This window comes from Solanum lycopersicum, chromosome 3 (assembly GCF_036512215.1).
Source record: "Solanum lycopersicum chromosome 3, SLM_r2.1".
Classification (NCBI taxonomy): Eukaryota; Viridiplantae; Streptophyta; class Magnoliopsida; order Solanales; family Solanaceae; genus Solanum; species Solanum lycopersicum.
Genome location: NC_090802.1, coordinates 9062531 through 9082526, shown reverse-complemented (window position 1 = coordinate 9082526; position 19996 = coordinate 9062531). Strand labels below are relative to the sequence as shown.

The 19996-nt window shown below is 33.9% G+C and overlaps 1 protein-coding gene across 1 annotated transcript; it reads right to left on the bottom strand.

Moving 5' to 3' along the window:
- Positions 1-13876: 13876 nt before the first annotated feature.
- On the bottom strand, positions 13877-17872 carry LOC104646812 (uncharacterized). Its single transcript, XM_069296308.1, has 4 exons — positions 15833-17872; positions 15275-15734; positions 14593-15146; positions 13877-14517 (listed from the first exon to the last, which is right to left on the bottom strand). The coding sequence occupies exons 1-2, from the start codon at positions 17246-17248 to the stop codon at positions 15522-15524; spliced, it is 1629 nt and encodes a 542-aa protein (XP_069152409.1). The 5' UTR covers positions 17249-17872; the 3' UTR covers positions 13877-14517; positions 14593-15146; positions 15275-15521.
- Between the last annotated feature and the right edge of the window lie 2124 nt (positions 17873-19996).

Below are 19996 nucleotides of genomic sequence, written 5' to 3'. Positions count from 1 at the left end.
ATCAAATCTGAAGATGATCAAAAGTGATACTAACTTAGGAGTATTTCAAGGGAAATTTACCGAGTCCATCACATCAAAAAGATAACGGTGACCGCAATATCTCCTTGACAGTCAAAATTATTGAATTGTTATAAGTTTTTGATAACGATTAAAAATGACTGCAACAAACTCAAATTTTGTTGATTTTTTCAAGGAAGACAAGAATGTCTTTAATTTTCATGTGAATGAATTAAGTCATTCACCTTGATAATTCTTTCTTTTAGAGAACAAAATCATAGTTGCGACGTGCATAAATGTCAATTTAATTTTTTTAGTATGTTTGAGCGTAGCAATTTAGGCGTACATGTTTCTTGACAATGTCAGAGTCAGAATTCTAATTTATTGGGTATCCACCCAATAAGTGGATTATGTGTTATGATTGTCCAATCAAAGACTTTAGCATATAGTTTGTTGGGTGATCCACCCCATAAGTGGTTCGTATATTTATTTATCCATTTTCAAGTTCCTATTTTTGAATTATATTAAAATATTATCGAGCATCCACCTCGTTACAGTTGGAATGTTATCGAGCTATCCACCTCATTACAGTTGGAATATTATCAAGTCATCCGCCTCGTTATAGTTGGACTATTTTGAGTTATCCGCCTCGTTACAGTTGGAATATTATCAAGCTATCCACCTCGTTACAGATGGAATATTATCGAGCATCCACCTTGTTACAGTTGGACTATTATTGAGCCATAATTATCGAGCATCCACCTCGTTACAGTTGGAATATTATCGAGCTATTCACCTTGTTACAGTTGGACTATTATTGAGTCATCCACTTCATTACAGTTGGACTATTATCAAGTTATCCACCTCGTTACAGTTGGATTATTATGGAGCTATCCACCTTGTTACAGTTGAAATATTATCGAGTCATCCACCTCGTTACAGTTGAACTATTATTGAGTCATCCACCTCATTACATATGGAATATTATTGAGTCATCCACCTCGTTACAGATGGAATATTATCGAGCATCCACCTCGTTACAGTTGGAATATTATCGAGCCATAATCATCGAGTCATCCACCTCGTTACAGTTGGACTATTATCGAGCCATAATCATCGAGTCATCCACCTCGTTAGAGTTGGATAATTATTGAGCTGGCTAGCTCGCTGTAGAGATCACCAGAGTTTGCCGTGCAGAAAACAAGCAATGACATATCTAAATTCTCAGCAAATCATGAGTTGTAACGGACATACTGCGTTCAAAAAAGATATATACTAAACATACTTATGAGACATCTTTCACATCAAGAGTAACTGAAAAGCATAGTAAGAGATACTATCATTTTTTCAATTACATTTTCTACTAACAAGTTGTTTGAGTCTTTCGAGAGCATCCAAGAGGATTAATTCTCAAATCAAACCACAGGTGCAGACGATATCAACAAGGATGCAGCACAACGTGGATTTTTTTTGCAGCGAACTGGGACATAGTCCAAAGAGGAGTGTCAAACTCTTAGGACACGACCAGAGGAGCGACTTCCACCACAATAAAACCACACCAATATCAGAAGACATGTGGGTATTTCTTTAGGTCTGTCAGTTTCAGTCTCGCATTCAAAAATTTTGGTATATGTCGGAAGAAAGTTTTCAATTTGAGTGACAATGTATCAAGATTTTTGGAAATTATGTCCGTGCAAGTTCTTAATCATGGGTGTGAAGCATGTCACATTCATGGTTAAGAGGTTACAAGCCTTTTTTTCGTACTCGATTTAATATGTAACTCATCCAGAATCGAAGGTTATCTAGCATAATAGATTTCCTTCTCAACCGATCGAGTCGAACTATAGACAACTTGATTCCTGACGATACAAGGATATGTAGGCGAGATCAAGGCTGAAAATTGGTTGTATTCCAACATTCGCTCTTAAATCTTATTTCCTAGCATCTCAATCCCTTCATAATTCGGTATCACGATGACCTCTGAATTATTTTAAAATTATGCGTTAAATCAAGCGTATTGAACTATAAATGGTCTGAACTCTCATATAGCCTGAGATATGTACGAGACTCATTTTCGGGGTTCGACCATAATTCCTTTCCCAGAGTTAAATGTGTGGTCCATCAAAATTAGATTGATCAATTTTATTTTCCTCGGATTTCTTGCATCAATCTGAGTATAACGAGGGACAATTGTTGACACCTAATTTTGACCCTCCCCAATATAAATTAATCATATTGAGCTTCCTAAATTCCCAAACAATTTAAAATAATTAGTTTTATAAAATTTCAAAAAAAATTAAAAGTTTGGAAGTTATTTTGATAATTTTGTCACCTTTTTATAATTTTTAGATACTATATTGTTTTATATAATTTTATATAATTAGTATGTTTTATAAATTAGTTTAGCTCAAATTATGGTCATATGTTTGGATCACTAGTTTGAGATTCAATTAATTATTTTATTTCGTTAAGATTAAGAAGTTCGTTAATTAATTCATAGTAATTCATCTTATTTGATTTTAACCTAATTTTCCAAAAAAAAATCAATTTTAAGCTAAATTATTAATACACTTGGCTAGTCTTTTTTACAAATATATCGCTATCTTTTAGTCTTAATTTCAACTCTTTGCAAAGTCCATACGAGGCCATTTTCTCTTAACAATCATCTAGCCCAAAACTCATTCCCCTTTTGTTCAGCCAACCCACACCTAAATGACCCATTCTCAGGCCCATTCCCAATAGAAATGCATACCGACCCAAATAATATCTCACCAAACGATCACTGTAACTTTTCTCCTCCGCGTGAACAGTGAGCGAGGAGGCGACACCCTTCATTCTTTGTCCTCTTCCTTGGACATCCCTTTCCTGATGTACGATTTTTCTTAGCAATGGCAGCATGTGAATCGTCCTCGTAGCCATAGATTACGCCACGTCAAGGTGCAAGGATGGGAAGTTAATCAAATTCGTCCATTCCCCTTCCCATTTTGGGAATAGATTCAGAGATTCAGAAAAAAAAAGGTCTGCCTCTAATGATGAAGGAATTCAAATTTTGAATTTTGGGAGTGGGCTTGGACCTGAATTCGATTTGGTCCCCCCCCCCCCCAAGTCTTGCCCTAATTCCCCTCTATATATATGCTTTACTATTACCTTGAGAAAGGAGAGGGGGCGAGAAAAAAAAGAGGAATTTTTTTTGAGAAGGGTCGACATTAAGGAGTTGAATTTTCGGAGACAAATTACCTTGTGAGAAAAATATTAGAAAAGCGATTGAGAAAAATAGTTGATTAATCTCGTCATAAAAGCAAATAATAGCATTCCAATAGCCAACAAATTTTCATCGTCTCTTCAGAAACTTTCTTTCGGAGTCCTATCGGAGGTCGTTGGAGTTTACTTGTGGTACTGAAATCGCCCTTAGCTCATCTTTGTCACAGTTCAGTTGTCCGGAAAAATGTGAAATTCCTTTCGAGTCCTCGCGGACTTTATGTCTCCCTCCGCACTTCTTGGTTGAGCCACAATGGCTCAGACCCTCCTGCTCAAATTGGTCAGCCCTCTAAAATGGTGAACAGGTTGAAGGCAACGATATGTTGCTGGAAATTAATTTTCCAGCCCCTGAAAAGTCAAAAAAAAACAGATCGATATATCAGCTTTATACACTAATATACAGTCAGAATGTACAATATATAGGTGCCAGAAATACAAAAACACAGGCAAGAAATACAAGATGTAGGGTTCAGCGAAAATATAGAATTGGCAATCCCAAAAACGGGTCGCATACGGTCTATATACCATAATATACACAAAGTGTATACACGGGTCATTTGAAGGAAAGTAGGGCCAAAGGCCCAACAAATTTTCCAGCAGGCCCAGCAGGAGTTAAAGTGGGGCATTACCCATTTCATGGGCCATTCTAGTATTAGAACAGGTCGGCTAGAGTCCAACTTAATAGAATTTGGGAAGTTGGCCAAAGTTCAAATTTTTCCTTTCTCTATCTTTTTTATTTACTTGTCCTTATATTGACTAACACTTTTGATCATAATTTAATTAATCTCCAGTGATAGTCATTTATATATGTATATATATACATATATATATATATATATATATACATATATATATATATATATACATATATATATATATATATATATATATACATATATATATATACATATATTTATATATATATTCAAAATTTATTTATATACATATAATTCTACTAAGTTTTTACTCTATTTTTTGATGTTCATCAACCCTTAAAGTTCATTCCTTTAGGTCATTCCCTTAACTATTTCCCCTAAAAAGAGATAATTAATTTAAATTATAATGATAAATAAGTCTAAAATAAAATATTACATATATATGTGGGAAATAGTCTTTATTCTATTATTATAACTAATCAACCACCTTTACTCACTCTTTTTAAAATAATTTTAAGTAAATAAAAATGATTAGAAATAAGCTTTAGTTGAAAAGGTTGGTAATTCAAGTCAAAGTCATTTCAGTCAAATCGACGGTCAACTGCAAGTTATCGGGCATTCTGAGGACCTAACAAATTTTCGGAATGTACATTTGAACTTCGAATCTTTTCAACTGACTTTTCTCTGTTTAAATCTTTTGAAATTTTTTTTAAGTTTTTTTTTTATTTTACTGAAAAATCAAGTAGCGACTCTGTTAATTTGAAAAGTCAATTTTTCTTAAATTATAGGATTAATTGATTTTTTTTTTAAACTTGGTCAATTTTTATATATTTTCGTAAAACAAGCAAAATCAAAGTTAATGTTAGTATGCTAATAATCATGACAAGCTGCTGAAGAAGACGAAGGACTCATTACTTGCTGGTGTTTGCCTAATATGGCTGGCTAATTAATACAAAAAATAGTGTTCTGTGTTTCATCTGTATTATTCACTGGTGTTTGCCTAATTTCTTTGTTTCATTGTTCCTTTCAGGTTTTGTTGTTTTATCTGGTAATAGTTTCCTTTACCTTTTCACACACATATATATAGCCTTCTCATTTCACGTCAATACTACCACAAAATATTTAGAGAACTTATATTACATTGAAATTTATTTTAGGCGTATTTAGCCTTCAATAGAGGCAAAGCCAGTATATTACATTGAGTTTGTGGGTTAATGATTCTAGAAAATGTTGGGAAAGACAAGGCACTAACAAAGAATGCCTAACAGGATAACAGCGGAACAATACCCAAGTCTATACTTTTCCTTCTCGATTTGAACGAAGAAAAGACAAACAACCACAAGCAATATGATAGTAAGGCAGCAAGTAATTCAACCAAACAAATATAACAAGGCAATAATAAACCAATCACACAAGACACCAAGATTTACGTGGAAAACCCTTCGATGTGAAGAGTAAAAAACCACGGGACCAAAATCTCCACTATAATCACCAAGAGTTACAATATTGTTCTCCAAAATTGGCCACAAAACAAGTGCCAAAAAACGAGCAACAACAAAATAAGATTGCACCAAATCTAGAGAAGTAAAAGAGCAAAATCACCAATTTCGCAGCTACTATTCATGACAGCAAAACTGAAGCTGCAGGCCACCAAATCCAACTCTGTCAGTTCCTAATCAAATATTGAGATGAAGATAATATGCTGTCCAAAAATCAGTTCAATCGGACAAGAAACGAAGCGGCAATCGTAATTTGAAGTTGGCTATTACGGCTGAATTTTGACTGCGAAAACTTCTCTCTTTCTCTCTTTTTTTGGCTGCTGAAAAAACTATCTGTGTATATGAAAATAAGACCTAAATAGGCTTATATTTGCCTTATAAGAATGGTCCTATAGGCAAAAAATGGGTTGGTCCAAATTGGGCTTTTATTTATCCACATAGAAAGGGAAAAAGGCCCATAACCCAACAATTCTCCCCCTCACGACTATGTGGAGGAGACCGCCATCCCAGCGACCTTGCAACAATCTTCAAACTTCCCTCTTGGCAAAGCTTTAGTCATCATATCGGAAACATTGTCATTTCTATGAATATTTTCAAGCTCAAGCAACTTAGAATCCAATACATCTCGAATCCAATGGTATCTCACATCAATGCGTTTAGACCGACCATGGAACGTAGAATTCTTGCCAAGATGTATAGCACTTTGACTGTCACAATAAAGCACATACCTCTCTTGAGCACAACCAAGTTCCCCCAAGAATCTCTTCATCCAAAGCAATTCTTTACAAGATTCAACGACAGCAATAAGCTCAGCTTCTGTAATAGATAGAGCAACACATTTTTGCAACCTAGATTGCCAAGACACAGCTCCCCCTGCAAAAGTAACCAAGTACCCTAAAGTAGACTTGCGAGTATCAACATCACCAGCCATGTCTGAATTATTATAACCACAAAGAATAGGCTTCCCTGTACCAAAACACAAACTCAGACTAGAAGTGCCACAGAGATATCTCATAACCCACTTCACAGCATTCCAATGTTCTCTTCCCGGATTAGAAAGAAAACGGCTAACAACTCCAACAGCGTGAGCAATATCCGGTCTTGTACAAACCATCGCATACATCAAACTACCAACAGCTGAAGCATAAAGAACTTTCTTCATATCTTCCTTCTCATCATCACTAGAAGGACATTGTTTCGTGCTCAATTTGAAGTGCATAGCTAAAGGTGTACTAACAACCTTAGCTTTGTCCATGCTGAATCTGCGAAGTACTTTCTGAATGTACTTCTCTTGTGATAATACCAATTTCTTGGCCTTCCTATCACGGACAATCTGCATGCCAAGAATCTGCCTTGCTGGTCCTAAGTCTTTCATAGCAAAAGACTTACTCAACTCTTGCTTCAACTTCTGAATCCTGCAAGTATTATGACCAACAACAAGCATGTCATCAACATAAAGCAACACAATAATAAAGTCACCATTAGAGAACTTTTGCACAAAAACACAATGGTCTGAAGAAGTCTTCTTGAAGCCCTGCTGACTCATAAAAGAACCAAACTTCCTGTACCACTGCCTGGGAGCTTGTTTCAAACCATACAAGCTCTTCTTCAATTTGCAAACATAATTCTCTTTACCCTTGACTTCAAAACCTTCTGGTTGCTCCATATAAATTTCTTCATCTAAGTCACCATGGAGGAAAGCAGTTTTAACATCCATTTGCTCAACCTCTAAATCTAGACTTGCAGCAAAGCCTAGAACCACACGAATGGATGACATCTTCACAACTGGAGAGAATATCTCATTAAAATCAACTCCCCTTTGCTGATTAAATCCCTTGACAACTAATCTAGCTTTGTACCGTGGAACTGGATTACCATCTTCATGTTTCACCCCAAAAACCCACCTGTTTTTCAAAGCTTTTGTCTTTAAGTAACTTAACCAATTTAAAGGTATGATTATCATGCAAGGATTTAATCTCATCTTCCATAGCATCAAACCACCTTTCTTTTCTCTTCACTTTTCATGGCCTCATCAAGACTCTCAGGTTCTCCCCCGTCAGTCAAGAGTACATACTCATTGGGAGAATAACGAGATGAAGGAATTCTTTCTCTACTAGATTGTCTGAGAGAACTCTCTGGAGCATCTATAATTGGTTGTTGGACAACCACATAATCTTGCACTGGAGCATCAACAACATCATGCCGGTCATTCTGAACATGATCACCATCTTCATTATCAACTTGATTTTCATCACTATGAAGATTTTCTTTCGGTGCAATAGTCAAAGAAACTGGATCAACATCAACTAAGCTATCACTACTCTGAAAATCAGCCTAGTCAGCTTTGTTAAAATCTTCAATTGTTTGGTCTTCAAAGAACACAACATCACAGCTTCTAAAAAGTTTCTTCTCAATAGGATCATAGAAACGATAGCCAAATTTATCTTGACCATAACCAATGAAGATACACTGCCTAGTTTTAACATCCAACTTTGACCTTTTATCCTTAGGAATATGTACAAAGGCTTTACACCCAAAGACTCTAAGATGATCATAAGAAACATTCTTACCAGTCCAAACTCTGTCAGGGACATCACCATCTAAAGCAACAGCAGGAGATAAATTGATAATATAAGCAGCAGTATTAAGTGCTTCTGCCCAAAAGGAATCTGATAGCTTAGCATCTGAAAGCATACATCTAACCCTCTCAACTAGAGTTCTGTTCATCCTCTCTGCTAAACCATTTAACTAAGGAGTCTTTGGAGGAGTTTTCTGATGCCTAATACCCTGCTCTCTGCAATATCTATCAAAAGGACCAATATACTCACCACTATTATCTGAGCGGATGCATTTCAATGTCTTCTCTGTTTGTCTTTCAACCAAGGCCTAAAAACTCTTGAACACATCAAGTACTTGATCCTTGGACTTCAAAGGAAATACCCAGAGTTTGCGAGAATGATCATCAATAAAAGTCACAAAGTAAAGTGCACCACCATGAGATCTTACCTTAAAAGGACCACACAGATCAGAATGTACCAACTCCAGCAAATCAAGCTTTCTTGAAGGCGGATGACTTTGAAAAGAAACTCTTTTCTGTTTACCGGCTAAGCAATGAACACATTTCTTCAACTTTGCTTGTTTCACTCCAGAAAGCAAATTTTTCTTAGCCAAACTATCAATCTCCTTCACGCTCATATGACTCAGCCTTCTATGCCATAACTCTGATGAAGTATCATTCTCCACCAAATTTACTGAGTCTCTGGACATGGAGTCCTGAAATACATACAAGTTAGAAAACTTGTCACCACGGGCCACAACCATCAAACCTCTAGTAAGCTTCCACTGGCCAACACCAAGTGTATTAACATAACCCTCATCATCAAGATATCCCACAGAAATCAAATTCAAGCAAACATCTGGAGCATGCTTGACATTATTGAGAACTAGTTTGGAACCATTGTTACTTTCCAAACAAACTGTCCCAATGCCAATAACTTCAACTTCATGATTATTGCCCATTTTCAACGTTCCAAAATTACCTGGAGTATAAGAAGAAAATAATTCCTTCTTTGGCGTGACATGAGAAGTAGCACGAGAATCCACAAATTAGCTAGACTCATCACGAACAAGATTAATGGCATTTGCATCACAAGAAACAAGAAGATCATCATTAGCAACAACAGCAACACGATTTTCATTATCGCCTTCTCTCTTTTGTTGTCTCATATCTCTCTTGTGCTTGTAACAATATTTCATGATATGCTCATTCTTGTGGCAATAGTCACATGTAATATTCTTGTATTTAGACTTTGACTTGCTTCTACTTTTACCTCTATCATTCTGAGCTCTGGACTTGTTTCTCCCCCTATCTTCAGTAACCAAAACATCGGAGTGTGAAGCTGAAGAAGATGAGGCTTGAGATCTTCTTCTCATTTCTTCATTCAAGACACCACTCTTAGTATATTCCATGGTTACAACACCACTGGGAGCAGAATTAGTCAAACAAACTCGAAGAGTTTTCCAAGAGTCTGGTAGAGTATTAAGAAGCCAAAGTCCTTGTATCTCATCATCAAACTTTACACCCATTCCGGACAGCTGGTCAAGAACACACTGAAAATCATTAATATGATCAGAAATAGGAGTGCCCTCTTTATACCTGATATTCATTAATTGTTTCAATAGGAACAACTTGTTGTTGCCAGTCTTCGAAGCATAAAATGTCTCGAGCTTGTCCCACAAACTTTGGCATGTGTCTCATTCACAATATGATTTCTAACATTATCTTCAACCCATTGTCTAATATAGCCACAAACCTGCAGATGCTCAAATTCCCATTCTTCATCATTCAAAGACTGAGGCTTATTAGAAGCAAGCACAGGTAAATGCATCTTCTTGACAAATAGAAGATCTTTCATCTTGCCTTTCCAAATATGATAGTTACTACCATTTAAACACTCATTTTGCTCATATTCGCCTCCATCATTCAAAACGACAATCAACAATAATCAATGCTCTGATACCACTTTGTTGGGAAAGACAAGACATTAACAAAGAATGTCTGACAGGATAACAGCAGAAGAATACCCAAGTCTATATTTTGCCTTCTCGATTTGAACCAAGAGAAGACAAACAACCACAAGCAATATGATAGTAAGACAGCAAGTAATTCAATCAAACAAATATAACAAAGCAATAATAAACCAATCACACAAGACACCAAGATTTACGTGGAAAACCCTTCTATGTGAAGAGTAAAAAACCACGGGACCAAAAGCTCCACTATAATCACCAAGAGTTACAAAATTGTTCTCCAAAATTGGCCACAAAACAAGTGTCAAACAACGAGCAACAACAAAATAAGATTGCACCAAATCTAGAGAATTAAAAGAGCAAAATCACCAATTTCGCAGCTACTACTCATGACAGCAAAATTGAAGCTGCAGGCGACCAAATCCAACTCTGTCAGTTCCTAATCAAAGTTTGAGATGAAGATAATATGCTGTCCAAAAATCAGCTCAATCGGACAAGAAACGAAGTGGGAATCTCAATTTGAAGTTGGGTGTTAGGGCTGAATTTTGACTGCGAAAACTTCTCTCTTTCTCTCTTTTTTTGGCTGCTGAAAAAACTCTTTGTGTATATGAAAATAAATCCTAAATAGGCTTATATTTGCCTCATAAGAATGGTCCTATGGGAATAAAATGGGTTGGTCCAAATTGAGCTTTTATTTATCCACATAGAAAGAAAAAAAGGCCCATAACCCAACAGAAAAGACAGTTCACTAGGTTCTTAATAAAATATTCATATATATTAAGTGATTTTTTTAAATAAAATATTCATATATATTAAGTGATTTTTAATACAAATGCACAGAAACTATATACAACCCTGCATATCAAGGTCTCTAAAGTTGCACTTAAAATTGTCTTAGTGTCTCGGAGGGGTTATAGTAGTGTCAATCAATTAATCTATCTTCAATACAAAATAGTGGAGTCAGTTATATGATCCCTCTGTGTCCATCATATTCTATTTAAATCCAATTTATTTCAATAGTAAAAATTTGTGTTGCGACAGAAATAGAATTTTTACAAAACTCACCGTTGATAGCTACATGAAAATACTGGTATATATAATAGGAGAGGTGAAAAGCGTCACATGTCAGCACCACAAAAAAAGACTTTTAAAATAATTAAAATATATTAAATGAAAAATAATTAATAATAAATTATTGTTATGTTTTTTAAAAATAATTTTATATATGGTGATGTAACGCGTGTGTGATTCCTTTTTTTTTTTTTTGGAAGTTAACTCATTTTTAATTCAAATAATATTAACATTAATAATAAAAAAAATCAAAAAGAGAACTACCCACGTTATTGGGAAAATAACATATATCTTAAATAATAATATATATATATATATATATATATATATATTATTTTAACTCGAAACATAATAATATCTATTCTTTAACTTTTAGAATGTACACACCAACATTATTAAGACAACGGTTTCCTCAAAATTGGAGAAGAAAAAATAGATTGAGTCTTAGTATTTAATAAATATACACACAAATATATATTTTAGGATTGTATTTTATTTAAAATTTATAACAAATATATTTTTATAGATAAAAAATAGAGCAATTTTATAACTCCTCAACAACTGTTCACTTTTCAAGGAAATTTAAACTGCATCGTAAAGTAAATTACATCTTTAAACGTATTGTGTTAACTTCAGAAATTAAACTTGAAATTCATGTCGTTCCTTCGTGGAAAATATCATTATTTTTAATCGAAATCTTGAGTAATTCAAATCTCAGTTAACTGCCACCAAAGAAAGGTTTAAAAAAATTATCATACTTTCTCTATGAATATATCTTTAGAATTAACAATGTAGTTATATATGATTTTCTTTAAGAATTCTAATTTCTACATAATTGGATTCAATGTTTGTGTTGTATTCAAAATGGTATGGCTGCAAAATAAAATTATGGTCACTCTTTCTTTGTTTGGTTTTAATCTTACTCCATATTTTTCACAATTTTAATTATACAAGTATGATTTTTTTTTATGGCCTGTTTTATTTATTTCTTCTAATGAAAGGAGTGATTTACATGAAAGAACAATCATTCAAAGGTAAGATTTGAGATTCAGAAGTATCTTTTTTTTCTTATTAATAGGAGTTTTTATTAAATTTAATTTTTTTATATTATGATTGAGTATTTTTAAGATGTTATTTTGGTTGGAGGTTTAGTTTAAAAAATTAACGGAAAAGGACCTAAAATACCCTCGAAGTATTGAAAATGGTACATAATTACCCTCATCCACCTATTAGCTCCCAAATACCCTTCACATCCACCTTTGGGTCCAAATTTACCCCTTCATTAACGGACCAAAATTTAAAACCCACCCATTACCCGCCCAAACCAGCCCCACTTACCCAATTTTAAAAAACCCATCTAACTAAAAAACCCTAAAACTTTATTCATCCAATTTTCACAAACCCACGCTCAAGGTTGTCTTCTTCTTCTTCATCATCTTGCAACTTGAAGAAAATTCGTTCACAATCTCGACTTGAACTCAAGTAAGAACTTTTGTGCACTTCGAAATTTCAGTTAGGATTTAGGTTTTAATCGATGTTACTTGTTTTGAGAATCGATTTCAAGGTTGTCTTCTTCTTCTTCTTCATCTTGCAACTTGAAGAAAATGTCAGCTCCTTCTTCGATTTCTTCCCCTGAAGAACTTCAATCTCGTACATGTAAGTGTGGATTTTTGGCAAGATATTATACTGCTACAACTCTTGAAAATGGCGGGCGTCGATTCTACAGATGTGGTCGTGTTGGGTCAAATTCTTGTGGTTATTGGAATTGGATCGATGACAAACTTCCACGTCATGTGTCAACCATGATTCATAATCAAAAAGTTGAATTGGATTCAATTCGGAAAGAAAAAAATCATTTGAAGAAGATTGTGGAGGATATGGGTGGCATTGGAGATTATATTTGAAGGATATGACTGCCGATGAAATGTCTGAGTTGAATGATATGAATGAAAATGAAATTTCTGATTTGACGAAAGTTTCTGCCTTGAAGGGAGAAATGTCAAATTTGGAGTTGATGTATAAAATTGAGAGTTCAAAGATGAAGAAAGTATCTAGCTTGGATGAAAAAGTTTCGAAGTTAGAGTTGAAAGTTCATAAATTGATAAGTTTGCTTGCAGTTTCTTGGGCTATTATTCTTGGTTTTGCAGCTGCCAAGATGATTTAGTGTAGTGCAATTGTTTGTGTTAAGTTAGTGAGCTGCATTTTATTTTGATTATTTGTGAAGATGATGTTGGTTGTTGTTGTGTCTACTAATGAAGAATTATGCAATATTGTTATTACTAATGATATATTGGTGTGTGCATTTTCTGGCAAAGCTACATTTGTTTTGATTGTTATGTCTACTACTTCATTGTTAATTTCTCATCAATTTGGCAGTAATTTAGTGATTGTTGCTTCCTCTGTTCAAAGGTGAAAGATATGAATTTCACTATAAACTTGTGACTTAGGGTTGTGGTAATCAGAGGCTAAATTGTTTTGCCTTCCTCTAAATAGTTATGGATGTTAGGAACACTAACAACTCAAGTATTGAAGAAGCCAAAAAAAGAGTAATGGTGCTTCCTTTTCAGCCACTGTCCTTTGCATTTAATCATATTTTAATGTACACTAAACAACTCTGCCATTTAATCATACAACTAACTCATTATTTCAATACATTTTCCAGCTCAAATGTTGGACCTGAAAATAAATCAATCGAGTGAAGCATCTCAAAAAAAATACTATGGTCTGCTCATCAGTTCCACAGACCACGAAACTGCAACAGTTCCACAACCACAAAGTTTCAACAGTTCCACAAAGCCACCAAATAATAGAATGCATTCATAAAATTTTCAAGTCACAAAATATTTTCAGCCCACAAAACATTATCAATCTAATTTGTAATGCTTGCCCCTCCAAAAATAGCAGTTTAAGAAGTTCCATTGTGCCATTACATACTAAATAAAAACTCTTTAAACCAATACTTAGCAACTACTTTCTAATGTTTGCCCCTCTTTGCCTTAAGCTTGCCAATCTTTTTTTTCCTTGTCTTTTTTCAACTGACTTGAGGTCACACATGCTTTGTCTTTCCAAGTTAGCTTTTTTGGTGAATATGGTAAATTAGTAGGGACAACAACACCATTTTCATCACCCTTAAAACTAATCATTCTTGAATCAATTGGTTGTTGTAGCATCTTCTTCATTTGAAGTCTAGTTTTTTCTTCATATATCACTCTAGGTGCAAGGATTGTATCCTCATCCTCAAATTCAATATTGTCTTCAACTTCATCCTGATCAACAATTGCAATCAAAGGTGCAATAACTTTTTCTTTTCCATCGTTTTTAGACCTCGTTGGTAGTGCATCAACTTTGTCCTTTGAAATATTTTTTCTCTTTGATTTTGAAGGACCAGCAACTTCATTGAATTCTTCACTTGATTGATGGCTAGTTTGTCGACTAGAAGATGCAACAAATTCAAGAGTTGACATCAAGATTGGTTCATCTAGGAGAACTTGTCTTTCTTCTTGAAGCTGTAAAATTTGTCAAAGTGCAAGATAAATAATTATACATTGAAAGTAATTAAAAATTGATAAAACATGACTTACTAGGGGACATCTTCTTCGATTATGACCTACAGCACTGCAATTTCCACATGTCATTTGCAATCCTTTTCTACTTTTCGACCATAATCCTTCCCTTTTTCTTGCCTCATCTTTCCCTTACTCTCTTTAATTTTGGTCTACCAACCAATTTATGAATTTGTGGTGGTTGCATAGCTTGAGAAAGATCAATTTTCCAGAATTTCTCACCTCTAACAGGTTGAATTTTAGGCTGGTATACAAGCAAGTAAGCTTCTTTAGAATACCACCAATGCATCTCATTCAGTGGCTCTATTTTATCAATGTTCTAATGCTTTAATAGCATGAGGATATGGTATTCCTGTCAAATCCCATGTCCTACAAGTACACTTCTTTCTAGCAAGATTCACAACATGTCTATCTACACCCTCAACCACCTCATATCCTAAGTCTCCATTAGCAACAACTTGACAACCTTGAGCAATCATTCTGAAATCATGATACAGATCCACAGAATATGGACTATACTCTTCCGTCCACTTCTTACCCTCTTCTTCAAGTTTTTTCAACCTTTTCATAACCTATAGATAACAATGAAATACATAACATGTACATGACATATATAATTTATACATGTATACCTTCATATTACTATCATATTAAACATTAATAGATGTTATCATATAGTTATATAAAATAGCGGCAATACCTTAATTCTAATGTCTTCCAGCATCTTGATTATTGGTTTTGCCCTTGCTTCCAAAATCCATTTGTTGAAAGACTCAGTGAAGTGTATGGCTAACCCAATAACGAAAGTTTCGTAAGGGGACTGGAGCAGGCTACCATGAGACAAAAGATCTTCTTTCTAAAGAGATTCGATTCCGAAAATTATTATCACAAGAGTAGTTTTTGAAGACAGTGTCAAAAAAGGCCCTGCACCAATGTTGTGGTGGATACTATAAAAGACCTTCGACTGCTTTTTTAGACACAGAACTCATGGACTTTAATTGGTCTTGAAATTCCTCTCCATATGTACTCCAAGTAGACCACCAAAACATCTTCTTCATCTGTACACCACTCCAAGACTTAGACCAATTGGCTTCTATGTGTTTTGCACACCATCTATGTTGTGCTTTTGGAAGCAAAGCACTAACAACACCAATCAAGCCCTGTAACAATAAGAAAAAAATAGAATAGAATAGCTTAAAAAAATTCAAGTGTATACAATAACTATAAATAAAAAACTGTCAAACACTTGCAAAATTACCTTTTGCATATCAGACATTAGTATCAATCCTTCACCATCTGCCAACTTCAATGAGTTCCTCAGCAACTCAATGAACCATTTCCATGTTCTAATAGTTTCTCTATCAACTACTGCCCAAGCACGTGGATATAAATGCTTCATTGAATCTTGACCAAGTGCGACCAATAAAATTCCCTTGAACTTGCCTCTTAAAAAGGTGTCATCTAACCCTATAAATGGTCTCAAACCAGCTCTCCAACCACTTTTCAAAGCCTGAATACAAATATACATTCTCAAAAATTTTCTTTGTCCATGTTCCAACAAAGCCTCTTTGGATATGTTTATAATTACATCAGTACCAGGATTACTGTCCCTTAACTCTTGAGCATAACCCTCCAATTTATTGAAATCATCAACATAGCTACCATCTAGTTTTTCCAGTACAAGTCTTTTAACCCTCTTCATTTTTGAATAACTAATATTAAGGTTAAAGTTATCATCTACAATCTTTCTCATTTCAGTCACTTTGCAGTTAGGATCATTTTGGACCCTATTCTTAAAGTAGTGTGCTAGAGCTTGTTGAGTAGCTCTTCTATTCTTGAATGCTTCTGGACATGTATGTTTTGTTTGCAAAGTCTTAATTTCAAATCCTTGCCCTTTCTTAACTTCAGAAATAAGACACACAAAAGGACAACCAACAATACATTTATATCTAACTCTAACAGAGTCACTCTTGTCAACTCTAAGGGCAACCTTCCTAGCAATTGAGTAGTAACTTACAACCCTCTTAGCTTCATCAAGGTTCTTAAAACTCATACCTTTTTCCAACACTTTAAAGTTGTCAAGTTGATCATTAATTTCTCTTTTCTTTTCCAACCTAAAGGATTCCAATTCTTCACTATTGTAGTCACTTGGATAAGGTTCATTTTCATCATTTTCTTCCTCACTTGATTCACCTTCAGTTGCAACATCTATTCCATCATTTACTGTGACTAGATTAGGTTCATTCAATGTGACTAGATTAGGTTCATTTTCATCATCTTCTTCCTGACTTGATTCACCTTCAGTAGCAACATCTACTGTGACTAGGTATGGTTCATCATTGTGGCTGATGTCAATAGCTGGAACAACATCATCCCCCTCATCTACAACAAATAATTCAAGTACACCAGACTTAATAGACATTGCTGTCTGTATTGTTCTTATGCCAGAATCCCCCTCAATCAAATAATACCTCCCAGAAGGTCCTTTGAGTAGAAGTTGTTGGACCTTACTAAAACCTAACTTTTCATGGAACTTTTCACATATGTCTATATATGACAATAAATCTGGATCATACTCCTTCCAAACATGAGTGAATTTTTTAATGTAAATAACATTAGGTGTCAGTACCCACTTGCCCCCATAATAGAATAATAGGTCCACCTTGTCAACCATTATTCAAGAAAAGGACATTATAGACAACAAAAAAAAAAGAGAAAAGGGCCATATTAGACAACAACAAAATATTTTAAAAAACAGAGGAATCTACCAAGAGTAAAAGAATAGGGACCACATGCTTCAAAGTAAAACTTTACATACGCAAAAATATATAATATAATACCTAAAATCTAAAAAAATGGACCATTTAATAATAAAATAATTCATACCTAACAATAGTAAAGACATATCTGACTAACACAAATTGAAAATTATTATGAAATACAGGGAGAAACGATGAGTAAAGGCAGAAAAGAACAAACTTGAGACAACAATAAAAAAATCCTACTCAAAATCAACATAATAACACACAACACTAACATAAATAGACAACACTAAACAACATTGTAGTATCACCATAAGTAATTGTCAAAAAAGCATAGAATACGCGAAAAATTAACATAAATAGAAATTGATTCTCAAAACAAGTAGCATCGATTAAAACCTAAATCCTAACTGAAATTTCGAAGTGCACAAAAGTTCTTACTTGAGTTCAAGTCGAGATTGTGAACGAATTTTCTTCAAGTTGCAAAATGAAGAAGAAGACAACCTTGAGCTTGGGTTTGTGAAAATTGGATGAATAAAGTTTTAGGGTTTTTTAGTTAGATGGGTTTTTTAAAATTGGGTAAGTGGGGCGGGTTTAGGCGGGTTTGGGTGGGTAATGGGTGGGTTTTAATTATTTTAAATAATTAAATTACAACGAATGGTTGAGTGTCACGTAATTAAAAATTATAATTTTTTTTTTAATTTTGGTCCGTTAATGAAGGGGTAAATTTGGACCCAAAGGTGGATGTGAAGGGTATTTGGGGGCTAATAGGTGGATGGGGGTAATTGTGTACCATTTTCAATACTTCAAGGGTATTTTAGGCCCTTTTCCAAAAAATTAATTTGAGATACAGAAGTACCTTTTTTTTCTCATTAATAGGAGTTTTCATTAAAATTAAATTTTTTTATATTATGATTGAATATTTTTAAGATGTTATTTGGTCGGAGGTTTAGTTTAAAAAATTATAGTATCAATTTTTTTTTTAGTTCTTTTCTTTCTTTTGACTTAAATTGGGTTGTGGCTTTCCACATACATATACATGCTTGATTATGCGAACCATAACATAATCTTTTGGCTTAAGTCATATGCGGTCCTTAAAGTTGTTTGCATAATTCACTTAGACATCTCAACTAGGACTATTACCTATTAGACATTTTAATATTAAAGAATATGTATCTATTGAACATAAAACGAAAACTTTTTTTAAAAATATTTTGCGCGTAATTCACGCGCATTAACTTAAAAAAATGACGAATAAAATTATGAGACTTGGCACATGGGCCAATCTAGCAATAAAATATAATTTTTTAATTTGAAAAAATGAAAAATAGTTTCCCTTTATTTATTAATCACAAAAATATTTAAATAGAAAATCTCCCCCACCCCCACCTAACCCTTTGACCTTTCTTCTTCCTCTACCCAGTGAATCCCGGCAGCCACCATTGATAACGGAGATAACAAAAATAAAAATCTCCCATTCAAATTTATTTTCCTATCATCTGTTATTCTCCATTCGTTTTGAGATTTTTGTGAAAATAAATAAACGTCAATAAATTATTTTTAAGATTCATGACCAAGAAAAATTGAAAGTATGTTGAATTTTTTATCATCTTTAATAAATTAATGAGTGGTGATGTTTGTTCAATCGGAGTGATCAAAATAGAGATAGACGAATATCGATCAATTTTTAACTCTAATGTTCGAATTTTTCTTCTTCTCACATATTAAATTAGCAGATTTTTTTTACAAAAAATGAAAAAAAAAAAGAATGAAACAAAATGCTAAGAATTTTGGAACCATTAGAATAGTGGTGGAAGAAGATAACTACTGATGCTAAGAATTTTGAAATCATTAGAATAGTGGGGGAAGAAGATAACCACTAGTGCATGGGTATTGAGGTTGGGGTGGGTGGGGTGGGGTTGATAGAAATAGGGAAGAAGAAGACAACTTTCTTCTTCTTTTTTGTTAATTATTTTTTTTAAAATTAACTTAGGGGTATAAATTAAGAAAAAAAAAGGAAAATATTATTTTTAATAAATTAACACGCTCAAGGAAAGTGAATTACACGTTTTTTGCCATGTCAACATTTTGTGTGTAATAGGATTGACTTTTGAACAAATAAAGTCTTCACTTGGCACAAAGATTAGTTCAGGAGTCTAAATGAATTACGCGGACAACTTTGAGTGGCTGGACATGACTTAAGGCTATTCTTTTTTTTTTAATAAAGTGGCCTGTTGGCCTTTGGAATTAAAAAAAAAAGGATTAAGTCATCTGCAGCCACTCAAAGTTGTCCGCACAATTCATTTAGACACCTCAACTAATCCTTGTGCCAATTGAACACTTTATTTGTTCAAAAGTCATTCCTATTAGACACAAAATGTTGATACGAAAAAAAACGTGTAATTCAATTTCCTTGAGCGCGTTAATTTATTAAAAATAATATTTTTCCTTTTTTTTTCTTAATTTATCCCCTAAGTTAATTTTTAAAAAAGTTAATTAACAAAAAAGAAGAAGGATAGTTGTCTTCTTCCCTCTTTCTATCATATTATTCTTTCACCATTTTTATCTCTTTTTTTTACACAACTTTCTCTCACCCTCATTGTTCTTTCCTGTTTTCCTCTATTTTCTTATATCGATTTTCATCTGAAATATCTCGAAAG